This window comes from Coregonus lavaretus (genome assembly GCF_964263955.1).
Source record: "Coregonus lavaretus genome assembly, chromosome: 20".
Taxonomy (NCBI): Eukaryota; Metazoa; Chordata; class Actinopteri; order Salmoniformes; family Salmonidae; genus Coregonus; species Coregonus lavaretus.
In genome coordinates this window covers 14,620,443-14,640,576 of record NC_140007.1, presented here as the reverse complement: position 1 = coordinate 14,640,576, position 20,134 = coordinate 14,620,443, and the positions used below count along the sequence as shown (strand labels likewise).

The 20,134-nt window shown below is 45.1% G+C and overlaps 1 protein-coding gene across 7 annotated transcripts in view; it reads right to left on the bottom strand.

Moving 5' to 3' along the window:
* The window catches only part of acot7 (acyl-CoA thioesterase 7), a 60,628-nt gene that overhangs the window by 25,863 nt on the left and 14,631 nt on the right, over positions 1-20,134 (bottom strand). For 4 of the 7 annotated variants that reach the window (XM_084184813.1, XM_084184811.1, XM_084184812.1 and 1 more), the window contains 5 exons: positions 18,142-18,298; positions 4,009-4,100; positions 3,790-3,904; positions 3,023-3,037; positions 2,721-2,807 (listed from right to left, as the gene is read on the bottom strand). In XM_084184813.1, the coding sequence (XP_084040939.1) occupies positions 2,721-2,807; positions 3,023-3,037; positions 3,790-3,904; positions 4,009-4,100; positions 18,142-18,298 (466 nt within the window). The remainder of the gene's footprint in view (positions 1-2,720; positions 2,808-3,022; positions 3,038-3,789; positions 3,905-4,008; positions 4,101-18,141; positions 18,299-20,134) is intronic. The other 3 variants (XM_084184814.1, XM_084184815.1, XM_084184817.1) reach the window with 1 other exon arrangement.

The following is a 20,134-nucleotide window of genomic DNA, read 5'->3' as shown; positions in this document are numbered from 1 at the left end:
GTGTGTGTGTGTGTGTATGTGTGTGTGCGTCATGTTGATGATGCATCAGGTCAATGTGTTTTGCTAGTTTAAGAGACACTAACAAATCAAAGGAGAGTTTATTCGTCATATGCACAGGATACAGCAGGGTGTGAACAGACAAGGCACCCTGCAACATCCTTCCCCTCATTGAACTGTAGAAGCAGAATTGAATTGATTGATTGATAAGCACACAAACACACCCACATAAATATATATACACATACACACACACACACACACACACACACACACACACACACACACACACACACACACACACACACACATACACACACATACACACACAATGGCCCCGTTAGACAGCAGGACTACATCTGATTGATGAATGCTACAACATGCCAAATAATTCAGAATTAAACACTTCTGCTCTATGGATACTAACAAAACCTTTGAAACACCCATGTTTTTTCCATTCATTTGTCTATTGTTTAATCAGACTGCCATGGTCTCAAAGCCTGTGGCAATCAACAGCTGTTTCCATGGAAACAAGTGAAAAGCTTCCTAACAACACAAGGAGAGCGATAGAAAGAGAGAGCGAGAGAGAGAGAGAGAATGAGAGGTGTCAGGGAGCGATATCCTCTTTCTTTCCTCTCATACTAGCTGAGTTAGCCCTCAATGATTTAAAAGCATTGGATTGGTCTGAGCATGTTCATCCGTTTTAAACCTATGAGGTTGGGGTGAATGGATACACATTTTGGCAAAATGGATAGAGAAAGGGGATTCAGCAGCAGTCTAGTGTGGGGAGACCAGTCTATGGACTGCAGATGGAAGTTGTTCTTAAGCACAGGATCAGCTTCCCCTCCCCAATTCCTAACTTAATCCATTAGCTGATCTAAGATCTAGTCTAGGGGCAGCGTCAGCCTACTCAGAAAAACCATTTGATGAGGCACTCGTCCTTGACCATCTAAACTGTGGCTGTGACATCCAGTTTGGCTGTGAGAGGGAGACAGTCACGGCTCCCTGGGCTGGTCTAGTTTGAAGGACTTCTGAAGTCCAGACTCCACTCTGTCATGGATGGAGCCCTTAGGCCCCCCTCACACTGCCTGAGAGCCTTGTGCTCCCCATCCATCTATTCACTTTCACTGAAATCAATGGTGATTCATCTGCCCTGGACTCATCTCCTGAGTCATTAGAAATCAGTCACAAAATCATTTTTTTTTGTAGATAGTTCATTTAAATACTGTGTCTTTAATGGTTTATTTAGTAGGTATTTTGTTCAGAAAGCAACAAGATACTTCAGACAAAAACACATGCACACACACACGCACACATACACACACACACACACACACACACACACGCACATGTACAGTTCTACACACACACACTCACACACTCACACACACACACTGCGTTCCAAGGCTTTCCCAGCACATGTACTAACTTTAAAACCCTGCGTCAGGCAGTGGCTTCAACCACTTATTGGTATTCCCAACAACACTCCATCGGACCATTTCCGGCCTGTCTAGCGTGGAAATCCTGCCAGAGATACGATGAAAGAGAAAACCTTCACTATTCGAAAAGAGGGAGAGAGAGAGAGAGAGAGAGAGAGAGAGAGAGAGAGAGAGAGAGAGAGAGAGAGAGAGAGAGAGAGAGAGAGAGAGAGAGAGAGAGAGAGAGAGAGAGAGAGAGAGAGAGAGAGAGAGAGAGAGAGAGAGAGAGAGAGAGAGAGAGAGAGAGAGAGGGGGGTAAAAAAGGCCCATGATGACTTTAGCTGTGTATGATGAGCGATCGATAACTGGCAGCCTGGGAACCTAAGCCTCCTTGTTGCTCCTCATCTGTGATGTGCTCATTACCACAAGAATGGCCATCGGAGAGAAATACAGATCAGCGCATGGGAAAAGATCGACACCTCCGCTTGCCGGGAAAAGGCTGGGCTGTCAGGGCCAGTAACTTCATGACTAGGTTCACATCACTTTTGAATGCTGGGAAAATCAATCCACCTCAAAACTTGTTGGAGAGAGTTGTTGGAAATAAAAAAGTATGTGTTTACTTTCTGCAGATGGCCAAAGATACTGGGCAAAAAAAACAGCATTCACTTGCAGTCTTCTGAAGTTTTAAACTCTTCAAGCAGCAACTGATTGTTTGCGTGCCACAGTGATAATGTGTCAGGTCAATGTGGTTGTTTTGCGACAATATTACATTTCTGTATTCATTTGCATTGATCGCTACAGAGGGAACGAGAAATAAACAGAAAGGAGGAGAGAGAAAGAGACACAAGGGAAGAGAGGAAAGGATAGATAGCAGCAGAGAGCGAGAAGAGAGCAGAGACATGTGGGGGGCAGAGAGGGGAAGGGCAGACACAGTTAAGAGGCTGATGTGAAATGTCTGACTTTTTCATTTGGACCCACTGAGGAATGTGTCCAATTAAGAGGCAAATGGGGAACAAGCGGCGGCGGCCATTTAGAATGCAGTCGGTGCCCTTTTCATGCTTCCCCCCTCGCTCACATGGAGTGGCTCATTAAGAACGCTATGCAGAGCACGCTGCTGAGGATGCTGCTACTGTCGTGTTTACATAAGGCATCCAGGTTGGATGCTGCTGCCTCTCTGTCTCTTCCTTCCTCTCTATCTGGAATGTACAAACCATCTAAAACTCTGTTGAATGACACACACACACACACACACACACACACACACACACACACACACAGTAGAAGTGACCGAGCAGCTTTACTCACCTCCATGTACGAAGCCATGCAGCGTGCAGTCTGAAGGCCCCACCAGATGGATCAGACTTGACTGGCTAAAGCCGACCGTGTAGGGCTCTGCAACACACACAAGCACGCGCACACACACAGAAAAAAAACAGAGTTGAAATATAAGTATTGAGACAGTTAAATGGCCTCAGTATTACTAAAATCATCAGGGAATAACCAGGAATACTTTGCGAAGTGTTCAAGGATGGAAAAATGACATCCATCCATCCCAATATCTCTGTGCTGACATGCGTGCAGCCTTTAGAGAATCCATACAGACGTACCTTTCGTTGTTCTGTCTGTGCAGCAGGTCAAACGAACCAGGAAAATCACAATTAGGTGGAGAAAGAAAACCAACATGCTATTTTACTGTCAGATCAGCTATTCACCAGTAATACACACAGTTTTGAAATTATACCATACTTTGTACTACTTCGGTTTAAGCTGGCACTTTAACTGATCTTTACTTATTTACTAGGGTAAGAGTGATTTATGTGATATAATGTATACTTTCTGGTACCTACATCAAATAATTCAATACAACTGGTAACTACTGTACTTTGTGACAAGAGGCAGTAGCACCATGGCCAAACCAACTGAGCCATCACACTTTTACATTCATTTAGTTTACAACTAGGGAGAATTCAAACATGGTTCTCAAACACAGCAATTTTAAATTTTTGTCATTTAGCAATTGCTCTTATCCAGAGCAACTTACAGGTGCAATTAGGGTTAAGTACCTTGCTCAAGGACACATCCACAGATTTTTCACCTAGTCGGTTCGGAGAATTGAACCAGCAACCTTTGCATTGTCCCTTTTTACTAACCCAAAGCTGTTAACCACTAGGCTAAACAGACTTGCTTCTAATGGGTGATATCTATGCTACTGCTCCGATTTAGACATAGAATTGGATAGAGAGCACACACCCTATCTTTGCCATTATGGAAAATGTGCCCTCTATCCAACCCTTAGGGTTTAGATCGTATGGAGGAGTTCAATCCCATAAGTCCTAAAGGTCAGAGGTCAGCAATAGGCGTCAGAGGTGTTTACCTGGGGCAGACACAGGCATGAGCAGCTCTCCGTTCCTCTCCTTCGTCTCTAGTCTCTCCATCTTCTGAGCCTCGTAGCGCTTCTTCCCCTCTTCCTCCTGCTCCGGGCTGGCATACTAGAAGGGACACATGCATGTTAACCATCATGTGAGGGAAATGCAAAACTAACCATAGATCAGTGTCTAGGGTCAACTTCATCCTTCTCTGTCCATTGACCTACCTTGATGGGAGGCACCTCTGTGACATTGTCCACGTCTTTCAGAGAGAAGGGGACATACCAGAGCGCAGCCCGGTTGGTCATCTTCGTAGCGCCTGTGAGAGTGAACATGAGTTTACTATCCCATAGCATTTCATGCCCTCCTAGGACTTCAAACATCTGCAGCGACTGAAAGGTACACTCAGCAATATGGCATTATCATACACAACAGGGTGAATATCAACAACAAGACTAAAATATGCCAAGATTGGCTCTTTTCAATTTGCGCCCTCCTTTTGGATGGAGCTAATAGTGGCAGTCTTTCACTGATTTGAATGTTGTCAATGTTGATATCTGTAAGCAAGAAGTCACCCCGGCTGTGTGTAAGGATGTCATTTTGCTGAGTCTACTTTAAAAAATTGCCAGGAAATGCAGCTACAAACATACAGGGATATGATAGGCAAAATGAGAGACTCCTTCAAATTATATGACATCTATGAATTCAATGTTTGACTGCTAGTAAAGGCTAGCACTACAGCAACTTTATTATTTTATTTTTTTACCCCCTTTTTCTCCCCAATTTCGTGATTATGATCTTGTCTCATCGCTACAACTCCCCAACGGGCTCGGGAGAGGATCGAACCCCAGGCTGTAGTGACACCGCAACACTGCGTTGTAGTGCCTTAGACCGCTGCGCCTCTCGGGAGGCCCACTACAGCAACCTTTGTAACTTCTTTGGCTGAATGTCAGTTTCCTTCCCTTTCCTGATATTTTTGCAGAGGAAACAAATGTGGCATTTGCTCAATGTGAGACAACAATTGTATTCATCCAAAACACGAACAGCGGAAATCTATGAGACTCTGCAGAAACCTTGTTTCATCCCAAGTATGACCAAACCCTATGTGACCTGCTCAGCCAGGGTCCCCAAATACCATTGGTTGAAATGAAACCAGGGAGAAATTAAAGCGAGATCAGATTGAATCCAGGCCTCAGCAGGCCCTTCCAAAGTACCTACAGAGCTAAACTACAGCTAAGGTTGAGAGCTTTTGCAGTGCGGGTTCCAAAATGTCCTTTCGGGGAACTCATATGCAGAGGGCAATAGAAGAGCAGAATGTGTTTTTGTTTAATAACATTATGATTGAGTACCTTATATGTACCGCTTTGAGCGTAATGTTTGAAAAGCGCTTTACAAATAAAGTTGATCATTATCCTTACTGTGTTATCAGGGGCAAGTGCACACATGTGCCATAAAAACCAGGACCTCTTAGCAGAAGCAGTAGTACATTGACATACAGGGAGGCTTCATTATTATCACCCAAACTGTTGTGATGATGACATCCCCATTGCATTATGATGTCATATCTAGGACTGTTCATGTGATCTGCCTAGATATAGACAGCATAGATATGAACTGTGCTGTATATTCTGCACTACATCACAATGAAACTAATTATGTTCTACTAATTCCCATCATCTTATACACTGAACAAAAATATAAACGCAACATGTAAAGTGTTGGTCCCATGTTTCATGAGCTGAAATAAAAGATCCCAGAAATGTTCCATATGCAGGAAAAGCTTATTTCCGTCAAATGATGTGCACTAATTTGTTTACAGTTAGTGAGCATTTCTCCTTTGCCAAGATAATCCATCCACCTGACAGGTGTGGCATATTAAGAAGCTGATTAAACAGCATGATCATCACACAGGTGGACCCTGTGCTCGGGACAATAAAAGGCCACTCTAAAATGTGCTGTTTTGACACACAACACAATGCCACAGATGACTCAAGTTTTGAGGAAGTGTGCAATTGGCATGCTGACTGCAGGAATGTCCACCAGAGCTGTTGCCAGAGAATGTAATGTTAATTTATCTACCATAAGTCACTGCCAACGTTATTTTAGAGAATTTGGCAGTACGTCCAATCGGCCTCACAACCGCAGACCACATGTAACCACGCCAGCCCAGGACCTCCACATCCAGTTTCTTCACCTGCGGGATCGTCTGAGATCAGTCACCCGGACAGCTGATGAAACAGTGGGTTTGCACAACCGAAGAATTTCTGCACAAACTGTCAGAAACAGTCTCAGGGAAGCTCATCTGCGTGCTCGTCGTCCTCACCAGGGTCTTGACCTGACTGCAGTTCGGCGTCGTAACTGACTTCGGTGGACAAATGCTCACCTTTGATGGCCACTGGCACGCTGTAGAAGTGTGCTCTTCACGGATGAATCACGGTTTCAACTCTACCGGGCAGATGGCAGACAGCATGTATGGCGTCGTGTGGGCGAGTGGTTTGCAGATGTCAACGTTGTGAACAGAGTGCCCCATGGTGGTGGTGGGGTTATGGTATGGGCAGGTATAAGCTACAGACAATGAACACAATTAGATTTTATCGATGGCAATTTGAATGCACAGAGATACCGTGAGATCATGTTTCAGCATAATAATGCACAGCCCAATGTCGCAAGGATCTGTACACAATTCCTGGAAGCTGAAAATGTCCCAGTTCTTCCATGGCCTGCATACTCACCAGACATGTCACCCATTTAGCATGTTTGGGATGCTCTGGATCGACATGTACGACAGCGTGTTCCAGTTCCCGCCAATATCCAGGAACTTCGCACAGCCATTGAAGAGGAGTGGGACAACATTCACAGGCCACAATCAACAGCCTGATCAACTTTATGCGAAGGAGATGTGTTGCGCTGCATGAGGCAAATGGTGGTCACACTGGTTTTCTGATCCACGCCCCTACCCTTTTTTAAAAGGTATCTTTTAAAGGCAGTTGCATTTGCAGTGCGTTCTGTGTGGTGCATTCGATGGATTTATCGAACGTATGTGTCAAACTGTATGTGTAGACGGCTTGACAGAAATGGTAGCAGAAGGTGAATGTTGAACTTTTGTTGATGCTGCGTACCATTTTGTGCAATGACGCTATCGGTGTGATCGAGGCGTTAGGCTGCGTTTAGACAAACAATTTATATAAACCCTGGATTGCTGACACTATGTATTGACCATTGAGAGGCTTTGAAGCCACCAGTCGGACATACAGTGGGGAAAAAAAGTATTTAGTCAGCCACCAATTGTGCAAGTTCTCCCACTTAAAAAGATGAGAGAGGCCTGTAATTTTCATCATAGGTACACGTCAACTATGACAGACAAAATGATAATTTTTTTTCCAGAAAATCACATTGTAGGATTTTTTATGAATTTATTTGCAAATTATGGTGGAAAATAAGTATTTGGTCAATAACAAAAGTTTCTCAATACTTTGTTATATACCCTTTGTTGGCAATGACACAGGTCAAACGTTTTCTGTAAGTCTTCACAAGGTTTTCACACACTGTTGCTGGTATTTTGGCCCATTCCTGCATGCAGATCTCCTCTAGAGCAGTGATGTTTTGGGGCTGTCGCTGGGCAACACAGACTTTCAACTCCCTCCAAAGATTTTCTATGGGGTTGAGATCTGGAGACTGGCTAGGCCACTCCAGGACCTTGAAATGCTGGGCGGTGTGTTTGGGATCATTGTCATGCTGAAAGACCCAGCCACGTTTCATCTCCAATGCCCTTGCTGATGGAAGGAGGTTTTCACTAAAAATCTCACGATACATGGCCCCATTCATTCTTTCCTTTACACGGATCAGTCGTCCTGGTCCCTTTGCAGAAAAACAGCCCCAAAGCATGATGTTTCCACCCTCATGCTTCACAGTAGGTATGGTGTTCTTTGGATGCATTTCAGCATTCTTTGTCCTCCAAACACGACGAGTTGAGTTTTTACCAAAAAGTTCTATTTTGGTTTCATCTGACCATATGACATTCTCCCAATCTTCTTCTGGATCATCCAAATGCACTCTTGCAAACTTCAGACGGGCCTGGACATGTACTGGCTTAAGCAGGGGGACACGTCTTGCACTGCAGGATTTGAGTCCCTGGCGGCGTAGTGTGTTACTGATGGTAGGCTTTGTTACTTTGGTCCCAGCTCTCTGCAGGTCATTCACTAGGTCCCCCCGTGTGGTTCTGGGATTTTTGCTCACCATTCTTGTGATCATTTTGACCCCACGGGGTGAGATCTTGCGTGGAGCCCCAGATCGAGGGAGATTATCAGTGGTCTTGTATGTCTTCCATTTTCTAATAATTGCTCCCACAGTTGATTTCTTCAAACCAAGCTGCTTACCTATTGCAGATTCAGTCTTCCCAGGCTCGTGCAGGTCTACAATTTTGTTTCTGGTGTCCTTTGACAGCTCTTTGGTCTTGGCCATAGTGGAGTTTGGAGTGTGACTGTTTGAGGTTGTGGACAGGTGTCTTTTATACTGATAACAAGTTCAAACAGGTGCCATTAATACAGGTAACGAGTGGAGGACAGAGGAGCCTCTTAAAGAAGAAGTTACAGGTCTGTGAGAGCCAGAAATCTTGCTTGTTTGTAGGTGACCAAATACTTATTTTCCACCATAATTTGCAAATAAATTCATAAAAAATCCTACAATGTGATTTTCTGGATTTTTTTCTCTCAATTTGTCTGTCATAGTTGACGTGTACCTATGATAAAAATTACAGGCCTCTCTCATCTTTTTAAGTGGGAGAACTTGCACAATTGTTGGCTGACTAAATACTTTTTTTCCCCACTGTATTGGCACTCCCCAGTAGGAGCAGTCCTCCATAGGAATGAATGGAATTCTACAGTATTTTAATAAAATGTTTCAAGGACAAAATTACATGTCTTTAAGTATTTATTTGTTGTAGTGGGGACAGTAACATTAGTAAGCTCAAAAAATTATACTTTAAGGAAAAATTGTATTCTTATGTTTAGTTCACACAATATAATTCAAAAGTATGCATTAAGGTGCCTGTAATAAATTAAATGTGGCAAAAACGAATGTAGTCATTAATAAATTCATTTCTATAGCTTCCAAATTATTTTTTACACTGGTGGGGGTGCCAAGATGGAGGCAGGGTGGCTTCAACACAGCTCCCCCTACCAGTCATCTAGTGTATATATAAATCATTGGTTTAGACAAGCAGTCTAATTACTTTTTTTCACTAATAGGTCTTTTGACCAATCAGATTAGCTCTGAAAAAGATCTGATGTGAAAAGATCAGATGTGATTGATCAAAATACCAATTAGTGGAAAAATATCAGAATTGGGCTGCCTGTCTAAACGCAGCCTTAGTAGCTGCCAATGGAACAAGCATCACAGTACATTATTACATGCTGTATGTAGCCTTGGTTGGCACACCACATAGTAGTAGGCTGTAAAGATGTAGCGCGGCTGTTGAATGGAAGAGGAATTGTGACAAGCCTGCATTTGGGATTTGCATTCACACCCAAGTCATAGCTGTGAAGACAGATGGCGTTGCCATGCCAACCCGGCACAGAATCGGGCGCGCTTCACCCGGCCTCGTTAGCTCGCTGCTCTCTATCATCCAGGAAGTTCCTCACATATGAGGAAGCAGAGGTTTATTTACATATCCTCAGCTCACCAAGACTGACACTAGGCTATAAATAGCTGCACTGGACCTCATCACTGAAATGTAGGGGAGGGGGTGGGATGGGAAGGGAAGGGATGAGGGAAGAATCAGCATGAAAGCGATTCCCACTCCAATTCATGACCTTTCAAACCAATGAGGAGAGGAGTGCAATGCTATCAGATCACTGGCTCTGAATTTGAAATTGATAATATTGCTGTTTGATATGGTGTCATAGTCTTGATGGGCCTATTGCAACCATCGATGGCCACCAGAATATCGCCAGCTGATCTCATGTTAAACCATCAATACACGCTAAATTCACCTGCACAGTTGATCTCAAAATGCAACCATTATTGGTCACCTCATTACCGCTCCCTAAAAGCTGATGTCGGTGTTACCTTAGTCCTGCTTGCTACCAAAGTCATTCAAATCATTGGAATAAACAAACGCTTGTTTGTTTTTGTTTTGGAGGACTGAAGGGGAAGAGATTTTAAAATTTTGCTAAATCTAAGAAGAAGAGAAATTTGCTCCCCGATTGGCGTAATTCAAACAACATTTGTTTGTGGAGTTCCATTGGTGAGGAGACTATCCTTGACTGGCAAACACTAGTCTGAATCACAAAGTACATTCACATCCCCTTCCCTAGTCAATCCTTCATCCCATTCTTGGCAATTCTCCAAGGGAAGTCTTCCATTCCCAGTGACTTTAAACACTCCGAATCCGAACCGCCGAAGAGATAACCCCAAGATCTTTCTTTCTCTCTCTGTTTCTTTCTATCCCTCCCATCCCAAAATAATCCACATTTTACTGGCTGTTCAGAACAATGTGTTCCAAGTACAAAGACAGGACAGCAGGGATTGTTTAACACTTGATCCGATGATCAAAACCACAAATTTTCCATAGCCGTGAGCCAAGCACAGGGCGGCGCACAATTGGCCCAGCGTCGTCCGGGTTTGGCCGATGTAGGCCGTCATTGTAAATAAGAATTTGTTCTTAACTGACTTGCCTAGTTAAATAATATATATATATTTTAATTAAACAAAAAAACTAAAACCACTGCAGAACTGAACAGAACAGAGGGGGAAGATAGACTATAATTGCTTATTTGAATGATGCTCAATGATTCACACAACAATGTATTTCTCAGAGCACAAGAGGAATTGTGTTTAGTCTTATTGTCTGTCTGTACGCTGCAAAGCATGGAAGAGAATTCAGCCAAAAATCCTATAGAGTTGCTAGTGGATAGGCTATATCTGATGTGAAAACTTCAGTGAGCAGTATTGTAAATCTCTGCTCCCTATGGATGTCTGAGATGTGACTGTTTATATGAGAGACAATTATGCTCAAGTGTGTGTGTGTTTGATGTTGACGATAATGTGTTTTCCTGTGTACCAAATACGCCAGATATTGTTCATCTGGGGGGAGGCTAGAGGGCGGTGCTCATTTTGGAAGTGGGTTGCTCATTTGATTGTTACATGAAGTAGGCCTTTGCTGAAAGCCTTCTTAAATACCAGCCCCTTGTATCACGCTTGGACAGCCTTGGATACACGTGCAAGTTGGTGGCACTGATATTTGGCAGTCTCGGCCACATATAGAGGCTTACGGTAGCCTGTCTAAGACTAAAGCAAAGCAACTGGCGAGGTACTGCTCTGTTTCAGCCATTATGGGCGGCCTAGCTGTGTGGAGAAAGTGTTTTTTGTATCCTTAAGTGTCCTTGTATCCAATACCTTTGACATGTTTAACTCTTTCTTGATGTAATGTGATTTGTGGATTCAAATAAAGTATTTAAAATGTGTGTGTGTGTGTGTGTGTGTGTGTGTGTGTGTGTGTGTGTGTGTGTGGATGGTCCGCCCTGCGGGGACAATCATCACGGCTTGTGCACACAGTACCCAGAGTTCCCCTGGGGGAGTGTGAGTGAGGCCACGCTGACGAGATGCACACTGACTGCCTGTGAGGAACCTGGGAGTCCGGTCATGTGACCACACAAACACACACACCCCTCACACATACATATATGCACCCACACACACACCTTTACATTAACACATGTGCAGACATACACACACACCCTCACACACCACATACACACACCAGCAAAAACACTCACACACACATTTACATTAACACACACAACCCAGTCCCCAGCCGTCCATCCATCACCCAGGGAAGAAGAGTATAGAGACTAGTTTTCTATGAATATACAAAACCATCAAACCCTTACCACCACACGTCTGTCAGTGAATAGGACTGTGGAATTATAACTAGTCTGTTCAAGGTAGACAAGTAGGCTTGGGAGGTTATGGTCAAAAAAAGAGGCACAAGAGGGCGAAATCTCAAATGTCACTTAGATGTAGAAGCGATAAAGAGGCAAGTGTGTGTCCAGAGAAGCCCTGGTACACACTCACACTCACATTCTCTCACACACACACACACACACACACACAGCGTCTGTAGCCGACTGGGCCGCTGTTTGTGACGCCTGACACTGAGTGGAAAGGACAGAAGCAAATAATGTCTGCTCCCGTTAGCTTCTCTTCCCCTAGGGCCTGCAGGAGCCTTTAAAGGGCCAAACACTGACACAGCACACACACAGCGGCACACACACACAATGACACACATACACAAACATACACACACAAATGAACACACATGCATACACAAACCCACATAAACACACAGACACACAAACATACACACATATATACATACACACACAAATGCACGCACGCACACACACAGGGAGAATATGTCCCATGCCAAAAGAGAGAACCCCTGCTATCCTACACATTGCTAGCATTTGTTTGTGTTCAGAATGTCATACTATACTATTTAGAGGACAAAGTGAGTATGATACAGAATGAATGGAAATGAACAAGAACAATCTTGTTACAATGCCTTCTCCAGTCCATTGTATTTCATATGACAGACCTAATAGACTTCCCCCATGGTTAGTTATAGTCCCTCCTCTCAGGAAGGACCCCAACTGAAGGGTGTCTTTGGCTGTGCCTGTGTGGAGCAGCAGCAGCATCAGCTAGCTCCTCTCTCTCCACCTGTCATCCTCATCGCTCTGCCCCCGCGTCTCCCAACCTGCTCCTGCCACACGGAGAAACATTGTTGCTGTGGCAACGGCCACCTGGGGGATCCCACTTTTGTTTCCTCTTCTCATCCCCCTCGTGCTCTCTCTCTCTCTCGCTCTCTCTCTCTCTCATCCCCCCTTTCTCTCTCTCTCTCGCTCATCCCCCCTTTCTCTCTCTCTCTCTCTCATTCCCCCTTTCTCTCTCTCTCTCATTCCCCCTTTCTCTCTCTCTCTCTCTCTCTCATCCCCCTTTCTCTCTCTCATCCCCCCCTTCTCTCTCTCTCTTGCTCATCCCCCCTCTCTCTCTCTCTCTCTCTCTCTCTCTCTCTCTCTCTCTCTCTCTCTCTCTCTCTCTCTCTCTCTCTCTCTCTCTCTCTCTCTCTCTCTCTCTCTCATCCCCCCTTTCTCTCTCTCTCTCTCTCTCTCTCATCCCCCCTTTCTCTCTCTCTCTCTCTCTCTCTCATTCCCCCTTTCTCTCTCTTTTCTCTGATCCATTATTGATCTTAAAGGTAGACTCAGCGAAATGACGTTGCCATGAGCAGCACCGCAGATATTGAGATGAGCGAGATTCAAGACTTCGCTCTCACACAGTCACACACAGTACCTGCGCATGTGCATAGGGTTCACTTCAGGCTTTACACAGCGTGGTACCCAGGGTACCAAAACAGAGGAGAAGTTGAGCCTCGTACTTCAATGCTCTTAGTTGTTGTGGAAATTGATCCACTATGCTGTTTCTTTCTGCATCTACCTCATTTCGCTGAGTCTACTTTAAACTAAAACACACAAATGTACATTATTTTAGCTTAGCATGCTAGTGGGAATGTCCATTGTATTAATTGTGGCAATGCTAGGATCCAAACAAAACACACATAAAATACATTACTATTCTGTGTGTTTACTTCAAAGATAATGAATGGCCACATGTCACACTCGTTGACGGACGGGACGGACCAAGGCGCAGCGTGATATGCATACATGTTTATTTGAACCGAATAAACAACGACAAAACAACAAACTAAACAAAACGTGAAGGCCAAGGTACACAAACAACATACCTCACACGGAACAAGATCCCACAACCCACTAGTGCCAATAGGCTGCCTAAGTATGGTCCCCAATCAGAGACAACGAGCGACCGCTGCCTCTGATTGGGAACCACACCGGCCAACATAGATCTAGACATACTAGATCCTATAACATAGAACAAACACAACAAGGAATATACACACCCTGACTCAACATATAAGCGTCCCCTGAGTCACGGCGTGACAGTACCCCCCCCCCAAAGGTGCGGACTCCGACCGCACAACATAAACATAACAGGGTAGGGGCCGGGTGGGCAATCCGCCTCGGAGGCGGATCCGGCTCAGGGCGTGACGACCTCTCACTCTTCGCCTCCCTGTTGCGCCCCTGGTCTGGTCTAGACCTCGGCGCGTTGCTTCCCCTCTACTTCCTCCCACTATACTCCAAGCCCTGTCTGGACCCTGGTGTGGGAGACCCCGAACCTGGAGAGGGGCTGACGTCATGGTCTGGACTGGAGCCGCTGACCGGAGCTGGACTGGGCACCGGTGGAGCGGACTGCTCTGGCTCCGGAGTGGAGCCGCTGACCGGAGCTGGATCAGGCACCGGTGGAGCGGACTGCTCTGGCTCCGGAGTGGAGCCGCTGACCGGAGCTGGACTGGACCCCGGTGGAGCGGACTGCTCTGGCTCCGGAGTGGCGCAGCTGACCGGAGCTGGATCAGGCACCGGTGGAACGGGCACGGGCCGTGCCGGACTGGACAAACGCACCACTGGTCTGATGCGAGGAGCAGGCACAGGCCGGGCCGGGCTGGCGACGCGCACCACTGGCTTGGTGCGAGGAGCAGGAACAGGCCGGGCCGGGCTGGCGACGCGCACCACTGGCTTGGTGCGAGGAGCAGGAACAGGCCGGGCAGGGCTGGCGACGCGCGCCACTGGCTTGGTACGAGAAGCAGGAACAGGCCGGGCCGGCGACGCGCACCACTGGCTTGGTGCGAGGAGTAGGAACAGGCCGGGCCGGGCTGGCGACGCGCACCACTGGCTTGGTGCGGGGAGCAGGAACGGGCCGGGCCGGGCTGGCGACGCGCACCACTGGCTTGGTGCGAGGAGCAGGAACAGGCCGGGCCGGGCTGGCGACGCGCACCACTGGCTTGGTACGAGAAGCAGGAACAGGCCGGGCCGGGCTGGCGACGCGCACCACTGGCTTGGTGCGAGGAGCAGGAACAGGCCGGGCTGGGCTGGCGACGCGCACCACTGGCTTGGTGCGGGGAGCAGGAACGGGCCGGACCGGACTGGCGACACGCACCACTTGCTTGGTGCGAGGAGCAGGACTGGGTTCCTTGATTACCCCCCGCTCCTTCTGCTGCCTAACCAGCTCCTCTCGCCGTGCCTCTACACCTTCCTTCTGCTCCCTCTGAACCAATAGCCCCCGTAATCTGGTGGCCTCCTCTCCTAACCAGCAGATCCGCCCTGTCGCGGCCTCCTGCTGCCTCGTCGTCCACACCGTGTGCCCCCCCCAAACATTTTCTTGGGGTTGCCTCTCCACCCTGATCAGGGCCTCCATCTTTCTTGCCAGATCCTCTCTTATCTCCTGCCAAGTCCATCCTCTCTGCTCCTCCTCGGCACACTGCTTGGTCCAGGTCTGGTGGGATATTCTGTCACGTTCGTTCATAGACGGGTCAGACCAAGGCGCAGCGTGATATGCATACATGTTTATTTAAACTTAATAAACACTTGACAAAACAATAAACAAAACGAAACGTGAAGTCCAAGGTAGACACAAACAACATACCTCATACGGAACAAGATCCCACAACCTACTAGTGCCAATAGGCTGCCTAAGTATGGCCCCAATCAGAGACAACGAGCGACAGCTGCCTCTGATTGGGAACCACACCGGCCAACATAGAAATACCCATACTAGAATCTATAACATAGAACAAGCACAACAAGGAATATACACACCCTGACTCAACATATAAGCGTCCCCTGAGTGACACCACAGCCTTTTGGCCAAGATGTGCATTGGATTGTCTCCTGCTGCTTTCCGTTGAGGTCACAGATATAATCACAGCACTGCTCAGACAGTCACGATAGGGACTGGCGTTGCCATGGTTGTCAACTCCATTTGCAGCATTGTCATGTCAGCTGACATTTCAGGGTCAGAAGAGTATGTCAGGCCATGCCACTGTGCTGTTTGCTCCCTTCATCCACGGGGAGTCTGTGTGTGTGTGTACCTGAATCATAAGTGTGTGTGTGCGTTTTGGTGCGTTTGTGTGTACCCTCCAATATCCAACCTCTAATAGGAGTCTATATTTGTCTACAGTGCTAATGCACCCAGCCCAAGATTACATACACACAACAACACACACATATGTGGATATACAGCTAATGTCCCAATACATAGTAACTAGTCCACACCAGTGGAGGCTCCTCAGAGGAGGAAGGGAGGAACATCCTCCTCAGTGAATTTCATAAAAATTAAAATAGTAAAACATTTCAAAAGTTATCCTTTTTAGATAAAACTATACTTAATATAATCATGTCACCAAATAACTGATTAAAACACACTATTTTGCAAAGAAGGTCTACAGTAGCCTCAACAGCACTCTGTATGGTAGCACCATGGTGTAGCCGGAGGACAGCTAGCTTCCGTCCTCCTCTGGGTACATTGACTTCAATACGAAACCTAGGAGGCTCATGGTTCTCACCCCCTTCCATAGACTTACACAGTAATTATGACTTCCAGAGGACGTCCTCCGGCCTATCACAGCTCTTTCAGCATGAACTGACATGTTGTCCACCCAATCAAAGGATCAGAGAATGAATCTAGTACTGAAAGCATAAGCTACGGCTAGCTAGCACTGCAATGTATAAAATGTGGTGAGTAGTTGACTTAAAGAGAGAGAAAGAGAATAGTTGAACAGTTATTTACAAATTAATTTCTTCCAAAATGAAGAAGAAGCAAAACAGAAATAGAGAGAGAGATTTCGTCATTCTTTTTCAGTTTCAGTTTCACTTACTTAGCTAGCAAATGCAGCTAGCTAGTTTACCCTACTGAAACACCCTGCTCAAACAGAAGGATACTATGTTAGCTAGCTGGCTATGACTTTCCAACACAACACTGGAACTCTTCCAAGTCAAGGTAAGCTTTTGGTATTACTAATTTATTGCCACCTAGGCCCGCCGGTGTAACTGCTTACTGACTGTACACTAACATTACTGCATGATTGTAGAGGGTTTACTAACGCGTTAGTTCTATGCTGCTATGCCGTTACTTTAGCTAATATGGTGACAACGATGTAAGCTGTTTGTAGAGGTTTGGCTTGGAAAGGTTTTTTCGCCTGGTCACATACAGCTGATCTGTTGCACATTGAAGTCCACAAGCGAAGGGAAGAGAAGGAATACAACGTGGCTGTTATGAGAGTGAACTCTGTTTACGCGTGATCAGGGGTATATTCATTCTGCCGATTCTGTTGAAAAACCTTTCCTAAACAGAAGCAAATGGAACAAAACGGGGATAAATATACCTGAATTTGTCCAATAGAAACTCTCGTTTGCAACTGTTGGACTAATGATTCCACCCTATATCAGCTAGATGCAGGCAAAAGTGTGCAAGGCAGTATTGAATGTCACTGTCTTTCCAAATAAATTCATAAAAAATCCTACAATGTGATTTTCTGGGAAAGAAATTCTCAATTTGTCTGTCATAGTTGACGTGTACCTATGATGAAAATTACAGGCCTCTCTCATCTTTTTAAGTGGGAGAACTTGCACAATTGGTGGCTGACTAAATACTTTTTTCCCCCACTGTACGTTGTAAACTTTCATTCATAAGATAGATTGTAGCAGCCTCATGATGGATATAGGGAAAATTAGAGTATCATGTAGTAGCCTAAATCTATCGCTGTTACATTGAACTGGGTGAATGGAATATGAATGACAGTCATCCAATATACTGTAAAAAAAAATGTCATCCCCTCATCTTAAACGGCACTGACCGCCACTGGTCCACACAGAAGGCGAAATCATGAATTGGGGACCAGGCAGGGTACTGATGTGTGCAGCTCATTGAGGAGTAACCATTGGAGCGCCAACATATCAAGTTGAATCGATACACCAAAATGTCAACATATTAAACACCAAGTCTTTCCATTCTCAAGCATTTGATTGTATTGTGACTATGTCCGCGGGGTAACATTATTCTGGTACAAAACCATATAATTCACGACTAAGCACATGTATGACATCATAGAAGTAAACTGTCAATGGAAGCAACATAAATGTCAAGCTTTCATTTTGGGTCCAAGAGTACACAATAGGAAACATTTTCTTTCCATTTTGTTATTTGACTTGCGCTGTGCTGCCCCCTAGTGACCAACCACCACCAAACACAATGAGGTCATTTGTTAACCCATCCAGAGCCAATTCCAAAGTACAATATTTGGCTAATTGGTCGTCCAAAAGTGTTGTGGTCAGGCACACTCTCAAACAGCAAGTGTTACATTTGAATATCCGATGACATTCATCGATTTGAAGGAGGGTACACTTGACGTTTTATTGGAAGAGGTATGCGTAATGGACTGTCGCTATGGTTACCTGTGAGGATGTTCTCTGACATCACGTGGATCTGCACCTCCACAGAGTGTTTGGAGGCGTAGGTGATCTCGGCGCTGACGTGAGCCACCTCCCCGATGAACATGGGGTACAGGAAGTCGGTACGCTCCACACGAGCCAGTTGCGCTGCGCAGCGATCCTGAGAGAGAGAGAGAGAGAGAGAGAGAGAGAGAGAGAGAGAGAGATGCAATTCAGTCTTGGTTACAGTTTCCAGCTTTGACAATGGCCAAACATTTTACATCATCTAGTTTAGATATGATCCTTCACAATCCATGACAATAACTACTATATATAATTCTTTATGGCCTGAAAAAAAAGACACACAAACAATATCTTAACACCTACAGTGTACAACTGTTTGTCTTTCATAGTTATGTATTTGGTTGTCTATGTAAGGAGCAAATGGTGTCTATGCCCATTCAGTGCGTTCATGCAGACATTCTCAGCCCTGTAGAGCCACCTAGTGGATTGTATTAATATGACAAATACTGGGAACGGCTAATTGTGTCTGGTCAATGTTTATTACAATATCTACTACAATGACCAGATACTGACTATCTGGCCAAAACCAGGTAGGTTTACTTACATAACTATTTGAATAGAATTTGATCATTCGTCCTCCTTGTTTTCCTATTGACCTAATATCCCTAAACCAAAGACGTTCATTCAATTCTACTTTTCACATTGAACTGCATCCCCATGTAGCACTCCCTAGGTGTCTACCCTCTCCTTTCCCTTTCCCTAGAAGCATTGACTTCTAAATGAGCCACTCTCCTATGCTCAGATTATGCCAGCCATGACATGTTACAGTAACACGCTCAAATATTGGCCCTTCCCAATTCTTTAGAAATTCTGCTCTGCATTCTTTACCTGGGCTAAACAATGGAATATTAAGATTTGGCCCTTAAGGAAGGGAGGAAGGAACGGATGCATGTTAACAGTATTGGGACACAGCCATTTTCTTTCAAACACACCCACACCCACACACATGCATACATACACACAGTCGTTTCGTTTGAGCAGATGAGGTGATGTTAATCGGAGGGACAGGTTCAGTTACAGTATGTGAGGAATGTTGGAGTGCCCTGTAAATGATAACTTATCTCTCATAGAGGAACACCATGTGACCACTGACGTAGCCCCCCCCCCCCCCCCCCGTTTGTGTTGGGTGGAGTAAATAAAACCTGTCTTCAAATCATTATACAACGTGACAGAAACGTTATTTTTATAGTAAAAAAAGATTTTGTTGCATTTTTTTAACTTAAAATGTACATTTAGAGGAATTTTATAAGGGAAAATTATAGTTTTGGGAATTCTCAAAATACTTTAAATATATTCATTTCCATGTCGGCTCAATGCCTGGAAATGCCCTTGTCCGGAGCAAAGGATCTCAATTTCAAACTCTCCAAAAAAGTGTTTAAAATTAAAGAAAACTGGCAATAATGGATATTAACTGAGAATTATATTGTGTAGTTCCTTGCAATAGACCTCTGTGACTTTCAAATCAAATCAAATCAAATCAAATTTTATTGGTCACATGCGCCGAATACAACAGGTGCAGACATTACAGTGAAATGCTTACTTACAGCCCTTAACCAACAGTGCATTTATTTTAAACAAAAAAGTAAGAATAAAACAACAACAAAAAAGTGTTGAGAAAAAAAAGAGCAGAAGTAAAAAATAAAGTGACAGTAGGGAGGCTATATATACAATAGAATAAAGTGACAGTAGGGAGGCTATATATACAGGGGGGTACCGTTGCATAGTCAATGTGCGGGGGCACCGGCTAGTTGAGGTAATATGTACATGTGGGTAGAGTTAAAGTGACTATGCATAAATACTTAACAGAGTAGCAGCAGCGTAAAAAGGATGGGGTGGGGGGGCAGTGCAAATAGTCCGGGTAGCCATGATTAGCTGTTCAGGAGTCTTATGGCTTGGGGGTAGAAGCTGTTGAGAAGTCTTTTGGACCTAGACT